The sequence below is a fragment of the Dermacentor variabilis genome, chromosome 4, assembly GCF_050947875.1.
Source record: "Dermacentor variabilis isolate Ectoservices chromosome 4, ASM5094787v1, whole genome shotgun sequence".
Taxonomy (NCBI): domain Eukaryota; kingdom Metazoa; phylum Arthropoda; class Arachnida; order Ixodida; family Ixodidae; genus Dermacentor; species Dermacentor variabilis.
In genome coordinates this window covers 18,481,692-18,503,415 of record NC_134571.1, presented here as the reverse complement: position 1 = coordinate 18,503,415, position 21,724 = coordinate 18,481,692, and the positions used below count along the sequence as shown (strand labels likewise).

The 21,724-nt window shown below is 50.8% G+C and overlaps 1 protein-coding gene across 1 annotated transcript in view; it reads right to left on the bottom strand.

Moving 5' to 3' along the window:
* Window positions 1-21,724, bottom strand: part of LOC142578732 (uncharacterized) — a 68,407-nt gene that overhangs the window by 9,684 nt on the left and 36,999 nt on the right. Inside the window, exons 6-7 of the mRNA XM_075688247.1 lie at window positions 16,472-16,558; window positions 14,321-14,540 (exon numbers count right to left, since the gene is read on the bottom strand). Of these exons, the coding sequence (XP_075544362.1) occupies window positions 14,321-14,540; window positions 16,472-16,558 (307 nt within the window). The remainder of the gene's footprint in view (window positions 1-14,320; window positions 14,541-16,471; window positions 16,559-21,724) is intronic.

Genomic DNA, 21,724 nt, shown 5'->3' with positions numbered 1-21,724 from the left:
CCGTCTCAATGATAAACCTCGAGCCGGCTAGATAGCATGACAATTTCTGAACGGCCCACACGAGACATGCACACTCTTTCTCGGTGGCGCTATACGCCTGCTCACGACTGGTCAGCTTACGACTAGCATACAGGACGGGGTGTTCTACTTCTCCATTTTCCCGTTGGCACAGTACAACGCCCATGCCTCGCTCACTAGCATCGCACTGAACAACGAACCCTTTTGTATAGTCTGGCGATCGTAGCACAGGCTGGCTTGTTAAGGCGCTCTTTAGGGCGCTGAAAGCTCTTTCCTTTGTCTCGTCCCAGACGACTGTTTGAGGCTCTGTTTTTCTTAGAGCATCCGTCAGGGGAGCCGCGATATCAGAGTACCTGGGGATGTACCTCTGATAGTAGCCGGCGACACCTAAGAACGACCGAATATCGGTCTTCGTGCGCGGTTGCGGGAAGTCTCGCACAGCGGCCACCTTTATTTCAGAGGGGCGGCGATGACCCTGACCAATCACGTGACCGAGGTAGACAACCTCGGCCTGTGCTAACTGGCACTTAGGAGCCTTGACTGTCAAGCCCGCTTCGCGCAGGCGGGTTAGCACTGCCCGCAAGTGTGCCATATGCTCAGACCAGGATGCGGAGAATATCGCTACGTCGTCTAGATACGGTAAAGCGAATTCTTGCTGTCCCCGCAACACTTTATCCATGAGGCTTGAAAAACAGTATGGCGCGTTCTTCAAACCAAAACTCAACACTTTAGGACGGAATGTTCCCATTGGTGAAATGAACGCCGCATACCTACTAGCCTCTTCTGTAAGTGGAACCTGCCAATAACCCCTGACAAGATCTAGGGTGGAAATAAACTGAGCGCTACTAACTTTCTTAAGGCGCTCCTCGATGTTAGGGATCGGATAAATTTGATCCTTAGTGATGGAATTAAGCCTGCGGTAGTCGACGCTAGGACGAGGTTCCTTGCCCGGTACCTCAACTAAAATCAAAGGGGAGGTATAATCACTCTCACCTGCCTCAATAACACCGAGCTGTAGCATTTTCTTTACCTCAGCCTCCATAATATCGTTCTGGCGGGGTGACACCCGATACGCCTTGGATCGTACTGGCTCTGGGGAGGTAAGTTCTATATCATGAGTAAGTACAGAAGTCCTACCAGGCCTCTCAGAGAACAGACCTTGAAACTCTTGTAAGAGCTGGTGTAGTTCGGTTTTCTGCTCAGGCGACAGCGGTGCTTTACTGATAAGGTCACTAATGACTTGACCGGTGTCTTCCCTGTTCGTCACTGAGCCTAGTCCCGGAAGCTCGACCGGAAGCTCTTCAGGAACGTTTACCATCCTGCACACCACTGCTTCCCGTTGTTTATAGGGTTTGAGCAGATTACAGTGGTAAACTTGCTGTGCTTTCCGCTTTCCTGGCAGACTCACCACGTAGTTAACGTCCGACAGTTTCTGAACAATTCGTGCTGGGCCCTCCCACTGCACGTCTAGTTTGTTGTTTAGCGATGTGCGCAATATCATGACTTCATCGCCCACCTCAAAACGACGGGCCCTGGCGGTCCGATCATAATAAACCTTGGCCCTCTGCTGGGCCTTTGTCATTGCTTCACCTGACAACTCCTGTGCCCTTCTTAAGCGTTCGAGGAGCTTAAGCACGTACTCCACCACGACTGGGCCGTCGCCCCTGCCTTCCCACGATTCTCGAAGCATGCGAAGGGGAGACCGAAGCGAGCGACCGTACACCAGCTCAGCTGGCGAAAACCCCGTATCCGCATGCGGCGCGGTCCTTAATGCAAACATCACCCCAGGCAGACACAGCTCCCAGTCAGTTTGATGTTCAAAACACAATGCTCTCAACACGCGCTTCATGACGGAGTGGAGCTTCTCAACGGAATTCGACTGTGCGTGGTACACTGAGCTGTGTAACAGCTTTACCCCACACCTTTCGAGAAAAGTTGTCGTCAAAGCGCTAGTAAACACTGTGCCCTGATCTGATTGGATTTCCGCAGGGAAACCAACTCGCGCAAATATGGACAGTAGTGCATTGACTATCTCAACTGAGCTGAGTTCTTTAAGCGGCACTGCTTCAGGGAACTTTGTCGCTGGGCAGATCACAGTCAAAATGTGTCTGTACCCCGTGGCTGTTACCGGCAGAGGTCCCACTGTATCAATAACGAGCCGTCTAAAAGGCTCCGTAATGATAGGTACCAACTTCAACGGCGCCCTCGATTTGTCCCCTGGTTTGCCCACCCGCTGACAGGTGTCACATGTCCTCACGAAATGGTCTGCGTCCCGAAAACACCCTGGCCAATAGTACTCTTGCAAGAGACGGTCCTTAGTTTTCTTAACTCCTAGGTGTCCGGACCACGAACCCCCATGCGACAAGCGCAACAGATCCTGACGATAGCATTGAGGCACGATCAGCTGATCGAACTCCACTCCTCTGCGGTCTAGATACTTCCGGTACAGGACTCCACCTCTTTCCACAAAGCGAGAATTTTTCTTGGCGATACCTTCCTTGACATTGCAGCGTATGTTTTCTAGGCTGCCATCCTTCTTTTGCTCGGCTATCAAAGCCGACCGGCTGACTTTTAGCAACCTATTAAGTCCGTCTGACGTAGGCGCGATGAGCAAATCTGCAGATAGCTCTTCTAACTTTCCCGCATCGGGATTTTCCTCTCCGGCATCTGGTGCCTTTAACGTTACAGACTCAAGTTTATTCAGTTCGGGCGTGCTCTGAATATCAGCTTGCTGCGCCTCTGACCCTTTCTCATTGTTCGATAACGTCGGCCCCGCAACTACCGCCTTTGCAGCGAGCTCCCGAACCTTCGACCTGGTTAAGGCCTGAACGCTAGCCTCACCAAACAAAAGCCCCTTCTCGCGCAGGAGGTGATCGGACCTGTTCGAAAATAGGTACGGGTACTGGGGGGGCAGCATAGATGACACTGCCGCCTCCGTCTCAAGCGCTCCGAAAGGTCCTTCAATAAGCACTTTTGCTACCGGCAGACACACGCTATGAGCTTCCACGGCTTGCTTGATCCATGCGCACTCGCCCGTGAACATATGGGGTTCTACGTAAGACGGGTGAACTACATCCATTGTAGCTGCAGAATCGCGAAGCACTCGGCACTCTTTCCCGTTCACGAGGAGGACTCGCATGTAAGGCTCGAGAAGCTTCATGTTCTCGTCAGTGCTGCATAATGAAAAAAACACAACTTTTGGTGTTGTTTCCGGACACTGCGCCGAAAAGTGACCCGGCTTCTGGCACGTATAACACACGCGTGCTTGCCTCATCTCGAACCGTTTTCTGCGTTCGGCTTCGGCTGCCGCCGTCTCTTTACGTTTGGTCGGACTGCTTTCACTCGCATCCTCACTACGCGTGTCCCCCTTTAATCTCATGGGCGTGAACCTCGGCCTCTCAAACTTCGAGCCAAATTCACCCTTTTGACCGTCCTTAGCTCCGCGAGCCCGACGCGTCACAAACTCCTCGGCTAGCTCAGCGGCTTTAGCCACCGTACAAACGTCTGGCCTATCCAAGACCCAGTACCGCACGTTCTCAGGTAACCGACTATAAAACTGTTCTAGCCCAAAACACTGCAGAACTTTATCGTGGTCACCGAACGCTTTCTCTTCTTTGAGCCACTCTTGCATGTTTGACATAAGCTTGTAGGCAAACTCTGTATATGACTCATTCTTGCCTTTCTCACTTTCCCGAAACTTCCGACGGAACGCCTTCGCTGACAGCCTGTACTTTTTTAGCAGACTCGATTTCACTTTCTCGAAATCCTCTGCCTCCTCTCTATCCAAGCGAGCGACTACGTCGGCCGCCTCGCCGGGTAACAAAGTGAGCAAGCGCTGTGGCCACGTTTCCCGAGAGAACCCCTGCTTCTCGCACGTTCGCTCAAAGTTAACCAGGAACAAACCAATGTCCTCTCCAAGCTTAAACGGCCGCATCAGGTCAGTCATATTGAACAATACGCGTTCTCCTGCACCGTGTGCCTGACTTCCATTACGAGCGCGTTCCATCTCTATCTCGAGACGCTTCATTTCCAAAGCGTGTTGACGGTCACGCTCTTGTTGCTCTCGCTCTTTCTGTTCTTTACGTTCACGCTCTTCTTTTTCTTTCTGTTCTTTAATTTCGCGCTCCTGTCTTTTTGCCGTCTCCCTTTCCTCAATGGTCTCAAGGCATTCCGACAGCTCGTCATCCTCAGCTTCTAACTCAAGAATAGCCTTTAGCAGTTCAGGTTTTCTGAGTTTGTCTGAGACATCCAGACCCAACTCTCTTGCAAGCTCCAGCAATTTCGGTTTGCGCAACGACTTCAAATCCATGGCTGCTCTGAATGCTGCTTTCTCTACTTCCGACTATTGTCTTGCCTCAAACTAACCCGGCAGCAACGACAACCACAATTACCAGCTCCGTTTCTGACACTAACAAAAGCCTGGCAAAGCTCAGAAGAAGAAAGTCCCGCACTCACCAAACCTCGCAGCCAAGAGTTCAGCGCAGTCGTTCCGCTGCAGGCAACCAGTCATCACACAGGGCTCGTTGCACTGCTCCCGGATGGTCGTTGTGCTGTTCAGCATACAGTCAACTGCATATCTTCGCTGCTGGCCTCCGTTGTCGCGATCTCACCGCTGGCAGACAGTTGTTGTGGTCGCACCGCTGGTGCGAGTTGTTGGGAACTCGGCGCTGACGCCCGTTGTTGCACCTGGGTCGCAAGCCCCAAGGGTAGCGTTGGCCTGGCGGCCTGGGGTACAACTGGAAGCATCCGAAGGTCCCGGCAAAGCATGAGTCGACTGGTAACAACAAAACAACTTGTTTATTCTAACATCGCAAAGAGTTGGCGGTCAGGTTGACCGAAGTAGAGAGACGGGAGTGCACTTTACTCAACAGAAGAAATCGGAGCCCTCCTTTGGCGTCCGGGGGCAGCTGCTTTTATACTCTCGCAGTTGAGGGCAAGAAGGAACCCCTCTATAGATGAGCACGTGACTGTGCCGCTCGGGCACAATGGGATAAGGTGACGCATACTGTCGTGTCGCCGCCGGTCGGGCACAATGGGGAGGAGAAGGTGGCTCACACTGTCGTGTCGCCGCCGGTCGGGCACAATGGGGAGGAGAAGGTGGCTCACACTGTCGTGTCGCCGCCGGTCGGGCACAATGGGGAGGAGAAGGTGGCTCACACTGTCGTGTCGGCGCCTGTCAGACCCCCTCGCTTCACAGTTGTTGGGAGCTCCTCTCCCCGGCTGCCGCGCTTCGACAAGCGTGGGCACCAATATGCACATACACTCACACACGCACATGAAGACACGTGGCATCGGAACATGCCTGGACGCGCTTGGCGGGGAGGCGTAGCGGCGACGCCGAACGGGCCAAAATGTCTGCCGCTTTGTTGCAGCCGCGCCGGCTAAACCGCGCGTCGTAGGCGAAACGTAACAGACCGCCCCGCCGGGGGAAGGAGATCCCGATGGACAGGGGACTGCATCCGCTGTCCGGAGGGATGTCGCTCGATGATGCTCATAACCGAAGTCGGGCGTCCCTCGACGTTTCTTGAGCGCAGCGCACAGAGAAGGCCTCGTTCTCTCGTTCAGGTTCGCACAGGACACTGCAAAGTGACTTCGGGAGAGTTCACATTTTTGTTCTCGTTCCCGGCAAGCTTTAGAACTACGCTGAAACTCAACCGCTCAGTCAGCAAGCACGGCACAACCCTCACTAAGCCCTGCCAGGCTCTTTCCCCTTCTATACCACTGCCTAGTTCCTTACAGTAGTCTAGCAGCACCTAGAAAGCGTCCACAAATTGGAAAATTGCACTAGAAAGCATGTCATCACTTTGAAACACTAAACAAAAGCAATATGTTAAAAATCCTGCCTCAGGAAGAAAAACATCAGTAACAAACAATTTTGAGGCTGATTCCTACGTTAGGGGCTTCGACTTAAGCCATCGGCGTTACCGTTGAGACTCCCCTTTTTGTAACGCACCTCAAAGGAATATTGTTGCAAAGCGAGGCTCCAGCGCAGGAGGCGGCCATTTTTGGGAGAGATGGTCTGCAGCCATTGGAGAGGGCAGTGATCCGTCTCAATGATAAACCTCGAGCCGGCTAGATAGCATGACAATTTCTGAACGGCCCACACGAGACATGCACACTCTTTCTCGGTGGCGCTATACGCCTGCTCACGACTGGTCAGCTTACGACTAGCATACAGGACGGGGTGTTCTACTTCTCCATTTTCCCGTTGGCACAGTACAACGCCCATGCCTCGCTCACTAGCATCGCACTGAACAACGAACCCTTTTGTATAGTCTGGCGATCGTAGCACAGGCTGGCTTGTTAAGGCGCTCTTTAGGGCGCTGAAAGCTCTTTCCTTTGTCTCGTCCCAGACGACTGTTTGAGGCTCTGTTTTTCTTAGAGCATCCGTCAGGGGAGCCGCGATATCAGAGTACCTGGGGATGTACCTCTGATAGTAGCCGGCGACACCTAAGAACGACCGAATATCGGTCTTCGTGCGCGGTTGCGGGAAGTCTCGCACAGCGGCCACCTTTATTTCAGAGGGGCGGCGATGACCCTGACCAATCACGTGACCGAGGTAGACAACCTCGGCCTGTGCTAACTGGCACTTAGGAGCCTTGACTGTCAAGCCCGCTTCGCGCAGGCGGGTTAGCACTGCCCGCAAGTGTGCCATATGCTCAGACCAGGATGCGGAGAATATCGCTACGTCGTCTAGATACGGTAAAGCGAATTCTTGCTGTCCCCGCAACACTTTATCCATGAGGCTTGAAAAACAGTATGGCGCGTTCTTCAAACCAAAACTCAACACTTTAGGACGGAATGTTCCCATTGGTGAAATGAACGCCGCATACCTACTAGCCTCTTCTGTAAGTGGAACCTGCCAATAACCCCTGACAAGATCTAGGGTGGAAATAAACTGAGCGCTACTAACTTTCTTAAGGCGCTCCTCGATGTTAGGGATCGGATAAATTTGATCCTTAGTGATGGAATTAAGCCTGCGGTAGTCGACGCTAGGACGAGGTTCCTTGCCCGGTACCTCAACTAAAATCAAAGGGGAGGTATAATCACTCTCACCTGCCTCAATAACACCGAGCTGTAGCATTTTCTTTACCTCAGCCTCCATAATATCGTTCTGGCGGGGTGACACCCGATACGCCTTGGATCGTACTGGCTCTGGGGAGGTAAGTTCTATATCATGAGTAAGTACAGAAGTCCTACCAGGCCTCTCAGAGAACAGACCTTGAAACTCTTGTAAGAGCTGGTGTAGTTCGGTTTTCTGCTCAAGCGACAGCGGTGCTTTACTGATAAGGTCACTAATGACTTGACCGGTGTCTTCCCTGTTCGTCACTGAGCCTAGTCCCGGAAGCTCGACCGGAAGCTCTTCAGGAACGTTTACCATCATGCACACCACTGCTTCCCGTTGTTTATAGGGTTTGAGCAGATTACAGTGGTAAACTTGCTGTGCTTTCCGCTTTCCTGGCAGACTCACCACGTAGTTAACGTCCGACAGTTTCTGAACAATTCGTGCTGGGCCCTCCCACTGCACGTCTAGTTTGTTGTTTAGCGATGTGCGCAATATCATGACCTCATCGCCCACCTCAAAACGACGGGCCCTGGCGGTCCGATCATAATAAACCTTGGCCCTCTGCTGGGCCTTTGTCATTGCTTCACCTGACAACTCCTGTGCCCTTCTTAAGCGTTCGAGGAGCTTAAGCATGTACTCCACCACGACTGGGCCGTCGCCCCTGCCTTCCCACGATTCTCGAAGCATGCGAAGGGGAGACCGAAGCGAGCGACCGTACACCAGCTCAGCTGGCGAAAACCCCGTAGCCGCATGCGGCGCGGTCCTTAATGCAAACATCACCCCAGGCAGACACAGCTCCCAGTCAGTTTGATGTTCAAAACACAATGCTCTCAACACGCGCTTCATGACGGAGTGGAGCTTCTCAACGGAATTCGACTGTGCGTGGTACACTGAGCTGTGTAACAGCTTTACCCCACACCTTTCGAGAAAAGTTGTCGTCAAAGCGCTAGTAAACACTGTGCCCTGATCTGATTGGATTTCCGCAGGGAAACCAACTCGCGCAAATATGGACAGTAGTGCATTGACTATCTCAACTGAGCTGAGTTCTTTAAGCGGCACTGCTTCAGGGAACTTTGTCGCTGGGCAGATCACAGTCAAAATGTGTCTGTACCCCGTGGCTGTTACCGGCAGAGGTCCCACTGTATCAATAACGAGCCGTCTAAAAGGCTCCGTAATGATAGGTACCAACTTCAACGGCGCCCTCGATTTGTCCCCTGGTTTGCCCACCCGCTGACAGGTGTCACATGTCCTCACGAAATGGTCTGCGTCCCGAAAACACCCTGGCCAATAGTACTCTTGCAAGAGACGGTCCTTAGTTTTCTTAACTCCTAGGTGTCCGGACCACGAACCCCCATGCGACAAGCGCAACAGATCCTGACGATAGCATTGAGGCACGATCAGCTGATCGAACTCCACTCCTCTGCGGTCTAGATACTTCCGGTACAGGACTCCACCTCTTTCCACAAAGCGAGAATTTTTCTTGGCGATACCTTCCTTGACATTGCAGCGTATGTTTTCTAGGCTGCCATCCTTCTTTTGCTCGGCTATCAAAGCCGACCGGCTGACTTTTAGCAACCTATTAAGTCCGTCTGACGTTGGCGCGATGAGCAAATCTGCAGATAGCTCTTCTAACTTTCCCGCATCGGGATTTTCCTCTCCGGCATCTGGTGCCTTTAACGTTACAGACTCAAGTTTATTCAGTTCGGGCGTGCTCTGAATATCAGCTTGCTGCGCCTCTGACCCTTTCTCATTGTTCGATAACGTCGGCCCCGCAACTACCGCCTTTGCAGCGAGCTCCCGAACCTTCGACCTGGTTAAGGCCTGAACGCTAGCCTCACCAAACAAAAGCCCCTTCTCGCGCAGGAGGTGATCGGACCTGTTCGAAAATAGGTACGGGTACTGGGGGGGCAGCATAGATGACACTGCCGCCTCCGTCTCAAGCGCTCCGAAAGGTCCTTCAATAAGCACTTTTGCTACCGGCAGACACACGCTATGAGCTTCCACGGCTTGCTTGATCCATGCGCACTCGCCCGTGAACATATGGGGTTCTACGTAAGACGGGTGAACTACATCCATTGTAGCTGCAGAATCGCGAAGCACTCGGCACTCTTTCCCGTTCACGAGGAGGACTCGCATGTAAGGCTCGAGAAGCTTCATGTTCTCGTCAGTGCTGCATAATGAAAAAAACACAACTTTTGGTGTTGTTCCCGGACACTGCGCCGAAAAGTGACCCGGCTTCTGGCACGTATAACACACGCGTGCTTGCCTCATCTCGAACCGTTTTCTGCGTTCGGCTTCGGCTGCCGCCGTCTCTTTACGTTTGGTCGGACTGCTTTCACTCGCATCCTCACTACGCGTGTCCCCCTTTAATCTCATGGGCGTGAACCTCGGCCTCTCAAACTTCGAGCCAAATTCACCCTTTTGACCGTCCTTAGCTCCGCGAGCCCGACGCGTCACAAACTCCTCGGCTAGCTCAGCGGCTTTAGCCACCGTACAAACGTCTGGCCTATCCAAGACCCAGTACCGCACGTTCTCAGGTAACCGACTATAAAACTGTTCTAGCCCAAAACACTGCAGAACTTTATCGTGGTCACCGAACGCTTTCTCTTCTTTGAGCCACTCTTGCATGTTTGACATAAGCTTGTAGGCAAACTCTGTATATGACTCATTCTTGCCTTTCTCACTTTCCCGAAACTTCCGACGGAACGCCTTCGCTGACAGCCTGTACTTTTTTAGCAGACTCGATTTCACTTTCTCGAAATCCTCTGCCTCCTCTCTATCCAAGCGAGCGACTACGTCGGCCGCCTCGCCGGGTAACAAAGTGAGCAAGCGCTGTGGCCACGTTTCCCGAGAGAACCCCTGCTTCTCGCACGTTCGCTCAAAGTTAACCAGGAACAAACCAATGTCCTCTCCAAGCTTAAACGGCCGCATCAGGTCAGTCATATTGAACAATACGCGTTCTCCTGCACCGTGGCCTGACTTCCATTACGAGCGCGTTCCATCTCTATCTCGAGACGCTTCATTTCCAAAGCGTGTTGACGGTCACGCTCTTGTTGCTCTCGCTCTTTCTGTTCTTTACGTTCACGCTCTTCTTTTTCTTTCTGTTCTTTAATTTCGCGCTCCTGTCTTTTTGCCGTCTCCCTTTCCTCAATGGTCTCAAGGCATTCCGACAGCTCGTCATCCTCAGCTTCTAACTCAAGAATAGCCTTTAGCAGTTCAGGTTTTCTGAGTTTGTCTGAGACATCCAGACCCAACTCTCTTGCAAGCTCCAGTAATTTCGGTTTGCGCAACGACTTCAAATCCATGGCTGCTCTGAATGCTGCTTTCTCTACTTCCGACTATTGTCTTGCCTCAAACTAACCCGGCAGCAACGACAACCACAATTACCAGCTCCGTTTCTGACACTAACAAAAGCCTGGCAAAGCTCAGAAGAAGAAAGTCCCGCACTCACCAAACCTCGCAGCCAAGAGTTCAGCGCAGTCGTTCCGCTGCAGGCAACCAGTCATCACACAGGGCTCGTTGCACTGCTCCCGGATGGTCGTTGTGCTGTTCAGCATACAGTCAACTGCATATCTTCGCTGCTGGCCTCCGTTGTCGCGATCTCACCGCTGGCAGACAGTTGTTGTGGTCGCACCGCTGGTGCGAGTTGTTGGGAACTCGGCGCTGACGCCCGTTGTTGCACCTGGGTCGCAAGCCCCAAGGGTAGCGTTGGCCTGGCGGCCTGGGGTACAACTGGAAGCATCCGAAGGTCCCGGCAAAGCATGAGTCGACTGGTAACAACAAAACAACTTGTTTATTCTAACATCGCAAAGAGTTGGCGGTCAGGTTGACCGAAGTAGAGAGACGGGAGTGCACTTTACACAACAGAAGAAATCGGAGCCCTCCTTTGGCGTCCGGGGGCAGCTGCTTTTATACTCTCGCAGTTGAGGGCAAGAAGGAACCCCTCTATAGATGAGCACGTGACTGTGCCGCTCGGGCACAATGGGATAAGGTGACGCATACTGTCGTGTCGCCGCCGGTCGGGCACAATGGGGAGGAGAAGGTGGCTCACACTGTCGTGTCGCCGCCGGTCGGGCACAATGGGGAGGAGAAGGTGGCTCACACTGTCGTGTCGGCGCCTGTCAGACCCCCTCGCTTCACAGTTGTTGGGAGCTCCTCTCCCCGGCTGCCGCGCTTCGGCAAGCGTGGGCACCAATATGCACATACACTCACACACGCACATGAAGACACGTGGCATCGGAACATGCCTGGACGCGCTTGGCGGGGAGGCGTAGCGGCGACGCCGAACGGGCCAAAATGTCTGCCACTTTGTTGCAGCCGCGCCGGCTAAACCGCGCGTCGTAGGCGAAACGTAACAGTGCGTAGATAATAACGAGAGATCTCAACGGTATCACGCCAGTGACCTGCTCTTGAAGAAGACATCCATGCCCTTCCCGAATGATCAGAAGGTTAAAATGATCCTGGCTGTGGCGGCGGTGTGCGGCGACAAGAGGAAGGCAGTCGAGCTATTCCAGATGTGGCACTGTGGAGGACGCCCTAGTGCGTCAACAATACTTAGAACGTACGAAGTCCTTTACGAGACGGTAGCTTCACAAGAAAACGGATGTTTTGGCATTCTTTGTTGTTAACACTCGCGGTAGTGTGCGCGACGCCAGTGCGGAGGCCGGAACCTCAAGGTCATCAGAGTGATTGATTTTTTTTAAAAGGCCCTATGCACCTGTACCATGTACACCCTTGCAATTCTTTAACAATAACACGCGAGCATCGACCACACGACGTGTCAGTGGTCTTGCAGCGGTGAGGGGCACCCCTGAAGCGAACAGTGCAGCAGTACACATTTGAACTAGAATTCGCCTCGCACGACCGCACATAAAGTTGCCAATACCACCGTCCGTCGCCACTGCAAGGCCGCTGACAGGCCTTACCCATCGACGCTCGCGTGTTACTGTTAAAAAATTGTAACGGTGTACATCTTCCTCAAAAACTTGAAGACCGAGATTTCGAAAACAGACTTAACTTTCCCAATTGGATTTTCACGAAACGTGAAGAAGAACCGGACTTTACCACTCGCGTGATTGGGACGGATGAGGCTAATTTCTCCAGAAACGCACAAGTTAATCTTCACAACGCGCACTACTGGAATGATAGGAGTCTCCGCTGGCTGGCACAAACATAACACCAATACCAGGGGTCGTTTAATGTGTGGTACGGTATTTTGATGGCAGTATCATCGGAGATATCTTTTTTGACAACACACTAACGACGCAACGCCACGTCAACGACATCCTCAAGGGCCCCGTGTACGACGTCAGTTGCAACGTTCCACTTGCGCACCTTCGGAACAGCTGGTTTCAACACGATGGTGCTCCTGCACATTGTAGTAGTCAGTCTCGAGCGTAGCTCGACAAGCTTATTCCTGGACAGTGGATTAGCCGGCACGAACCTGTACCTTGGCCTGAAAGGTCGCCAAACATGACACCGCTGGACTTCTTGTGGGACTACGTGAAAGATGGCGTGTATAGCAGCGAAACTACCACACCGGACGCCCTAAACGCAAAAATAAGCAGTCTGCCGCGAAATTCCAATGTCGTTGGTCAAAGCTGCAACAGCACAAGTGTTGGAAAGAAGCAAGTACTGTATTGCTTACGATGGTGACTTGTTTGAGCACGTGCTATAAGTGGCAGCGGAAAATAACCACTCAAAACTGGTTTGAAACGTGACTGTTTAACGCACCTTCATAGTGTCACCCAATCCTTACATAAAGAAAGCTTGCGACAAAGATAGAAATAGGTAAAAAACTCCTGTTTTGCCTCTTTTCCGGAGTTCAATAGGCAGAAAGGGTAAATGGCTAAACCAGTTGCACCTTTAAATGTTTCTTTGTGGGCGACTGAGAGGTCTTACGTGCTTTTGGTTTATTTTTTATTGAACTACTGAGTAGCTCTTTTCTGTTCTTCCGAGAGCTGCCTTTCTTATCTTTTCTTGCTCTTTCGCGCACTGTTTTTCTTAACGTTGGTTGAATTTCTTTTGTAGCTTTGTTTCATGATACGCAAAGGTTAAAGCTATCCCGAGTGCCTCATGATCGAGCTCAAGATTCTTGCGTCCACAGATGCTGACGCTTATCGCATCACACTAATTAGGTCGCGAAACCTCTCGAGCCATCCTACATGACGGAGCCTTATACGATGCGTCGGTAAACGAATGCAGCCTTTGAAATGCATCTTTCAAAGGTTGCTTGAAGGCGCTTATGTATATAAAGGTGCGCGAGCGCGCATCTATATCATGTTTCGTGTATTTCGCGGGCTTTTGTTTTTTCTTGGAAAATACAACTAGGCACACTTCACGAAATTAATGCTTGATTTGGAGATTAGTAAGGTGCCCTACAACTTTGTAAGTGACATGTTTGCGTTTCGAGCAATAATTAAAAAGTTCACTAATAAAAAGCAATTGATTGATCTTCGGAGTTATAGGCCCATGTCTCGGCGAAGGACGACTGCGATAGTTCGATAGGTGCAGTCATGGTGTCAAGACCTGTGTTCAGTAAAGCTGCGGATTCGCCTTATTACTGGTGACCCCAGCCCCTGGAAGGCCTTGTCCTCTCTTTGGCAATGGTGAGTGCTAAGTTGTACAACCAAACTTCATCCATGTTGCTATTTTGTTTTTTCTCCACCCCTTCCTGTCTTTTAAAGTAAATTATGTGCTGTATATTTTATTGAACGCTCACCCATATTTGTTATTCAATTGGCGTAAGACTGCTATACCTTCCGATGATACAAACTTTTCTCTCACCTTTATTTCTGTTGTTAATTTCACTGAGAAACTAAAAATTATGGGCTTTCACGTGCCATAACCCCTTTCTGATTATGAGGCACGCCGTAGTGGAGGACTACAGAAATTTAGACCGCCTAGGGTTCTTTAACGTGCACCTAAATCTAAGTAGACTGGTGTTTTCGCGTTCCGTCCCCATCGAAATGCGGCCGCCGTGGCCGGGATTCGATCCCGCGACCTCGTGCGTAGCAGCCCAACACCATAGCCACTGAGCAACCGCGGTGGGTAAAGTAAAAGAGAAAGGTCAATCTTCGCCGTTCACAGACGGCATACGTGTAAGATAGTTCCCTGAATTTCTTCGATGCCGATATCGCCTAAACGCGTAGCTTGATGTTACATGTTGCCCCTAACTAAGCTCATGCGCACAACGTATGTAAGAGCGCGTGCGGCATACATACAGCGGGTGGATACCTGTGGCGGGAAGCGCCGTTGCTGCTGGAGCTACATCAGCAGAGAAGGACGTGTCTGCGGCAACGATGACGCGGCATGGCAGTACGGTGTCACCACTACGTGACAAAACTGTCTTGCGAGACAGCCACCGCATGTACCACGAACTGATGCAGCCGAAGGCGGGCCGATCACCGCTTTGGTCGGCGCCGTTGTCCCTATTCTGGGTCATCACCACGGGCGGCTGCGAACACGTCGTGTCATACGACACGTCTTGATGTGCGACGACATTGTACGAAATCACACCTGTGGGATTGCCCGAGAATATTATTGGCCGCCTTATTATGGAATACAGTTCTCCAATATATTAATATACTCACGGGAGCGTCGACTGGTACGTCGGTCAGAACGGTGCATTGGAGCGTATACCTGCGAATTAAGCAACGAGGGTAGGTGAAAGTGCGCAGAGCGTGCCGGTGTCCAAGCCCCATTGCATTCTAGGCGATTCCATAGAGCGAGGCGCAGTCCCTGCTGTTTATCGGCTCATCTATCGTTTGCAGCGGCCCATTGTAACCTCGGTGCACGCAGGAGCACGTGCGCGCGTTTCTGCTTGCATCGGAAGCGTGTGGAAAGCAGGAGCTATGGGGAGCTTAACAGAACAGCCTAATAGGTGAGGCTCCGTAAGCTCTTTACGCATGCGCCTGTGGCCGCTACATTACTGTGGTCGCTGCGCTCCGCGACAGGGCGCCGGCTGTCGGGTCAGTCGGCGCTCCCGTGAGATTATGAACACCTTGGAGAGCTGTGCACATGACTCGGCAGAAGCCCCTCTAGTCAGGATGTGAGTGCACAAAAGTCAGAATGCGTGGCAGTGACCAGAATAACAAAAAAGCGGAAAAGTTTCAAATTAAGACTCACATATAGATGCCTCACATACTAAGGCTTCGGACTTGTAGAGTTTCTCACAAATATTACTCGAGTCGCTCCGGCGCTGTAGTGTCTGCGGGGAAACTGTGGCAGTTATTCGGCTAGCGAAAGAATGGTGAGTGGCACAACACGTATGGATTTGCCTGACATCGCTTTACACAACTTCGTGGCTTGAAAAAATTGATCGTCTTTAACCATACATGGCGTTACAAATGCAGCAGTTCGCAATGATTATGCATGTGCCTCCATGCGTTTAGAAAAATACGACCTCGCTGAAAGTCACAAGGGTAAGGCGCAATGAATAACATCACAAGAACGTCTGAAGCCACAAGCACTAAGATTTAGCCAAATTCGCAATACTGCCCACAAGTCTCGTGGTAACTGAGCGGTCGCAGCGTCAGAGTTGCCCCTTGTAATTTTTATGGGAAACTCTATCGTCAGCATAAAACTACATGACTCGCATTTTTAGGCAGAAATTTCGAAGCCACCGATCGCTCGACAAAGGATGTCATTGGCGCACATTACAGCGTTCCTGAAGCATATTTGACATTAATAACAACAGTTTCAGTATATAATTGCTCTCTCCATATCTACTATGCTTCACCATAGCTATCTTTAGTGATATGCAAGCTACGAGGAACGTTTCGACGCCGCTAAAATTGCGCACAATTACGTAGTACCATGCTTTGATTCCAGTTAAGTAGCAAACACTTTGCTTTAGCACTTAAGCTTTGCAAATATATTTGGTTGCTGTAAGTCTTACATAACTCCTTAGAATACACAATAATCTGCAAACGTTGTGTGCTTAAATTATGCAAAAATATTATCACTTGCAGAACGGACTGATGATTAGTACACTTTCAAAGAATCCGTATGAGGATCTTCAGCAAATTATATGTTCCTCAAGGAAGAGATGTGCAGTTCGCTAGGCCTTGAAGAGTGTACATGCAACGTTTAACGCACATACCGCAGGGTAATACTACTTGGTCGCAGCTTTTCACACGCCGGGTATTACCCGCCACGTCACCGCTACGTCACGTCGTATGCAAGAGCATATGCAATCGTTTCCTTGCTTGGCTGACACGGCACGTCGCTTTCACTGTATTGTACGAAGCTGGCGAATCGAAGTATACAGAACACTGCAATACTGCAACTTTGACAGGTGCCCCAGAACCAACCGAAAGCTTTGATCACCCGTGCATTGAGTACAAAGGTGCAAATAGCATAATATTGAAAACGTACGCAACTTACAGACATCCGCCGACTTATCTGCTCCGTGACGTGGCCTCTGTCGTAGTACACTTGGTACTGGGACACCACGCACATTATGCAGTAGATCTGCGAGCGAAAGACACTGCATTAAGAACAGGGAAACTGCCAAGGGAAGGAGCACATATTCGAAGTTATCACTCAAGACAGCTCAGGCGTCCGAGTTTTCACATGTTTATCCCAATCTTTTACAGTGAAGCTGTTAGCCTCTAGTTGGTCGGGATTTTTCATGGCCGTCAGCAAGAAAGAAAAAAAAAAGGAGTGCATATCTCCTTTGGCGTCATGCATGTAACACACGGCTCAGTATTCATTTCAATAAAGAAAAGCTCAAAACAAGCGTCGAAACCGCATGAAGAATGATAAGGCCCCTGTGAACAATGCGAGGCACGTTCCTTCTCCCCTATGTTTCCCGGCAAGGATAACGGTTGCATAAGCTGCTCCGGTGGGAAAGGGGCAACAGCAGCATACAAATAAGTGAGTGACGTCATCAAACTTCATATATAAAAGGGAGACCTGCCTAGCAACTCATTCAGTTCATTGAAAGACCGCTATGGGTAGACCACAGAAAGAATCCTGAAGAGCAGCGTGAATACGATGAGCGTCGAAGAGTGAAAAATCGTAATGTTGAACAACGGTGTCGTGCTAAGACTAGCCCGAACAATAGAACGTTTCATGCCCCCATCGGCACGGCATCTGAATGGTTTTCTAACAGCTTCGCTGGCCATCCACTTTCGCAGGATCGGGATGACGAGTAAATTTTCTTTCTTTTTCTTTCCTCCTTTTTTGTATTTTCTGACACAATTGATCGAGCACACCGCTGCTGAAATTGCAATTTGAGACGCAAAATCAAAATAATTCCTAAAAATTAAATGATCGGGTTTCACGTGCCAAAACCACGATTCGAATATGAGGCACGCTGTAGTGGGGGAGTCTGGAATAATTCGGGCCACCTGGGGTTCTTCAACGTGCACCTAAATCTAAGTACACGGGGATTTTCCCATTTCGCCTCCATCAAAACGTGGCCGCCCTGGACGGGACTCGATCCCGCGACCTCGTGCTTAGCAGCCCAACACCATAGCCGCTAAGCAATCATGGCGGGTAAAACGACTCCTAGCTTAAATCTGAAGAAATATGAAGCCGGTTGCCAGTACAGACACTTCAAGCGACGTTTTAAGTGCCGCTTTCTTTCGTTTTCCCCCTTTCTTTAGTTGCATTCTCAAACGAATCCGTGATTTCGTCGTGCCTGCAGGGCTGCGCCCTGGGTTAAACGAGAAATAACTGGCTGAACCACGACGCAGTCACACGCGCTAGCCGTAATTCGCGAGCTCAGTCCTTGCCTGGGCGGCGGCGGCGGCGGCGGCGGCGGTACAAAGATCTTTATTCAAAAGCGGCCTCAGGGCCTCCTCCCGGTTCCATCTCGTACAACACAGAATCCAGGCCTGACTCTACGAGAAAACACAGCCGCTTCAGAAACCCTCGCGCAAGTGGTGAGAATTCTCTTAAACCGCCGCTTACAGCTCCATTGGGAAAACATTTCGAGACTGCGTGTGTTTAGAACGCCTGAAAAAAAAAAAAAAACATCGCCTCAATTTACGGCTGGCTCGCCGGAAGTTTTATTGTGGGGCAAACTTTGGCGATCTAGCCAAGAGCGCATTATGTTCCCTAGAGAGTTTTGCAGCTAATCAAAATATACCGCAGTGGCCGGAAGACGAAGATGAAAACGCCGCCTTTGGAAGCAGTTGCTGCATGCACTCCATTTACCGCGAGTTGTTCCTACGTGCGTATAATATAAACCCACATATCGGTCTGCGAGGACTCAGATATCATTCACCCACGCTTATGAAATATAGCTGAGGGAAACGCGACCTTGCGCAATGCCGTAAAGTAATGATTAATTCATCATTACAGAGTGTACGTTGCGAATGAAAAACAATAAATGCTTAAGTTGTGGAAGATTTTAGTAGGGGAACTCCGAATTAATTTTGTCCATCAGGGGATCTTTAACGTTCTCCCAATGCACGGGGCCCTGGCGTTTTTCGATTTCGCCCTCGTCGAAATGTCGCCGCTACTGCCGGGGTTTGATCCCTCGACCTCGTGCTTAGCAGAGCAACACTATGGCCGCTAAGCCACCGCGGCGGATGAAGATTTTTGTTTTCTTATTTATAATTCGTGACTAAAGCATTTCGATTGATCTTACTCGTTTTGTCGTGCAAGCACCAGAATAAGCATATGAACAATCATCACTTGAATATATATATATATATATATTATAATACCGAGACAGATCGAGTTGTCCAGCGCTGTTTAATCCACCAAAGGCAACGCCCCCAGCTCACGCGCGAAGAAGTCGAAGAACTAAGAAGATGATGATGGCTATGTACAAATGAAAACGACGAAGTACGTTAATAGTGCTTACACTAACTTCCCCCCGTCATGGAAGCGGCCAGCCTGGCCGCAGATTAGAGATTATCTAAACGGGGAGTGAAGGGCTTCATCCGCGAGACGTGAACAATTTCGGCATTCCGGCGGCGCCGGTCAGGGACGGAGTGTACTGGGCGGACGAGATAGTTCACTGCAGATGTTTGCTGCACAACGGTGTATGGGCCAATGTAGCGTGGAAGGAACTTCTCACAGAGGCCTGGGGTGCGGACTGGAGTCCAAAGCAGGACTTGGTCTCCAGGGTGAAAACGTAGGTCACGGCGTTTGTTGTCGCAGTAACGCTTGCGCTCAGCTTGGATAGCTTCTGTGCTTTGCCGGGCGATTTGACGGCAATGTGCAACTCGGGCAGCAAAATCTTCTGGAAGCGACGCGTTGGGCGAAGAAGGTGCGAAAAATAGTTCTCTGTCGAATATGGTGGAAGGAGATCGTCCATACACAAGGAAGAAAGGGCTGTAGCCGGTAGTCCGTTGAATAGCAGTATTATATGCGAATGTCACAAAAGGAAGAATTTTATCCCAGTCAGTGTGGTCAGGACGGATGTACATGGAAATCATGTCAGACAGCGTACGGTGGAAGCGCTCAGTAAGGCCATTGGTTTGCGGATGATAAGTAGAAGTAGATTTGTGGACGGTATTAGTGGCTCGAAGAACTTCCTCGAGAACTTGTGAAATGAACGCCTTGCCACGGTCACTGAGAAGAACGCGAGGAGCCCCATGGCGCAAGACGATGGCGCGCAAGAAAAAGTCGGCGACCGCAGAAGCGGTGCCGGATCGCAGAGGGGCAGTCTCGGCATATCTTGTTAAATGGTCGACCGAAGTGACAATCCAACGGTGACCGGAGGGTGTCAACGGCAAGGGACCATATAAATCAATGCCAACAAATTCAAAAGGTGCCTCCGGGCAAGGGAGAGGTTGTAGTAAACCGGCAGGAGGGGATGTCGAGCGTTTGCGGTGCTGACATGACGCACAAGAGGCAATGTATTTGGCCACCGTTGAGGATAGGCCAGGCCAGAAGCAGCCGGTCTTTATGCGGTCGTAAGTCTTGTGGAAGCCTAAGTGGCCAGCCGATACATCGTCGTGAAGTGCCTCTAATACCCGCAAACGAAGGCAGCGAGGTAGAACTGGGACCCACCGGTGACCTGTTGGGTGGTACACGTAGCGGTGGAGCACGCCACCTTGAAGGCGGAATTGTCGAAGTTGGCGTCGCAAGCGGCTGTTGGGTGGTTCGGCGAACCCACTAAGGCGATCCATGAGAGCTCGACAGTAGGAGTCGGCCCGCTGAAGCGAGACGAAATCAGAGCGTGATGAAAGCGTTACTTGGTCCAGGGGCGTTATCGAGAGTTGGTGAGAGGCAGGCGTAGCATCGGAACGACGTGGTTGGGAAGGCGACTGCGCGTTACCTGGAGAGAGTGAGAGTGGGCAGCGAGACAATGCGTCTGCATCATGATGGTGTTTTCCAGACTTGTATGTTATAGTGAAGTCATATTCCTGCAAGCGGAGTATCCAGCGTCCTAAGCGTCCTGACATGTTTTTCATTGATGACAGCCAACACAGAGCATGATGGTCGGTGACGATGGTGAAGTGGCGGCCGTAAAGGTATGGGCGAAATTTCTGAATCGACCAAACGATAGCCAGGCACTCTTGCTCTGTTATGGTGTAGTTCCGCTCAGCTGGAGAAAGTGTTCGGCTGGCATATGCTATGACTTGCTCTTTAGATGCTGTATTACGTTGCAGAAGTACTGCGCCAATACCTTGTGCGCTTGCGTCAGTATGGAGTATGGTGGGGGCACGATTATCGAAGTGGCGAAGCACTGGTCCGGAAGTAAGATGCCGCTTAAGAGCTTGAAAAGCCGACTCGCAGTCGCTAGTCCACGTGAAAGAGGCACCGGTAACCAGTAGCTTGTGTAGAGGTGCTGCTATTGCTGCGAAGTTGCGTATAAACCTACGGAAATATGACGCCAAGCCGAGGAAACTACGTAGATCTTTCTGTTGCTGGGGGCGAGGAAACTGAAGAACGGCACTAATCTTGTCGGGGTCAGGCTGGATGCCATCTTTTGAGACGACGTGACCCAATACTTTTATTGTTTTGCTTGCAAATTTACATTTTTTTGTATTGATCTGGAGACCAGCATTCGCAAGGCACTTGAGAACTTCGTCTAATCGATGAAGATGTTGGCTGAAGTCAGACGAAAAGATGACAATATCGTCCAGATAACAGAAGCATGTCTTCCATTTTAGACCACGAAGTACGTTGTCTATCATGCGCTCAAATGTGGCAGGAGCATTACAAAGGCCAAAAGGCATCACGTTAAATTCATAAAGGCCATCCGGTGTAGCGAATGCGGTCTTTTCTTTGTCAGTCTCGTTCATCGGAATTTGCCAGTACCCTGATCGAAGATCAAGGCTGGAGAAATACTCCGCCCCTTGTAGCGTGTCCAAAGCGTCGTCAATTCGAGGTATTGGATATACGTCCTTGCGTGTGATCTTATTGAGCGCTCGATAATCCACGCAAAAGCGAACTGAGCCATCTTTTTTCTTTACCAGGACCACGGGAGACGCCCATGGGCTAGATGAAGGTCGTATTATCTTCCGCGCAAGCATGTCAGCGACCTGTTGTTCAATGACCTTTCGTTCGGACGGCGATACACGATAGGGGCGTCGTCGTATGATAGCGGAACCATCGGTTTCGATGCGGTGTGTAGCCGCAGGAGTTTGGCTCAACACAGGGGAACAGCTATCGAAACAGGCTTTGTGTTTTGCCAAGACCACCATTAAGGCTTCGGATTGCGCGGCTGTT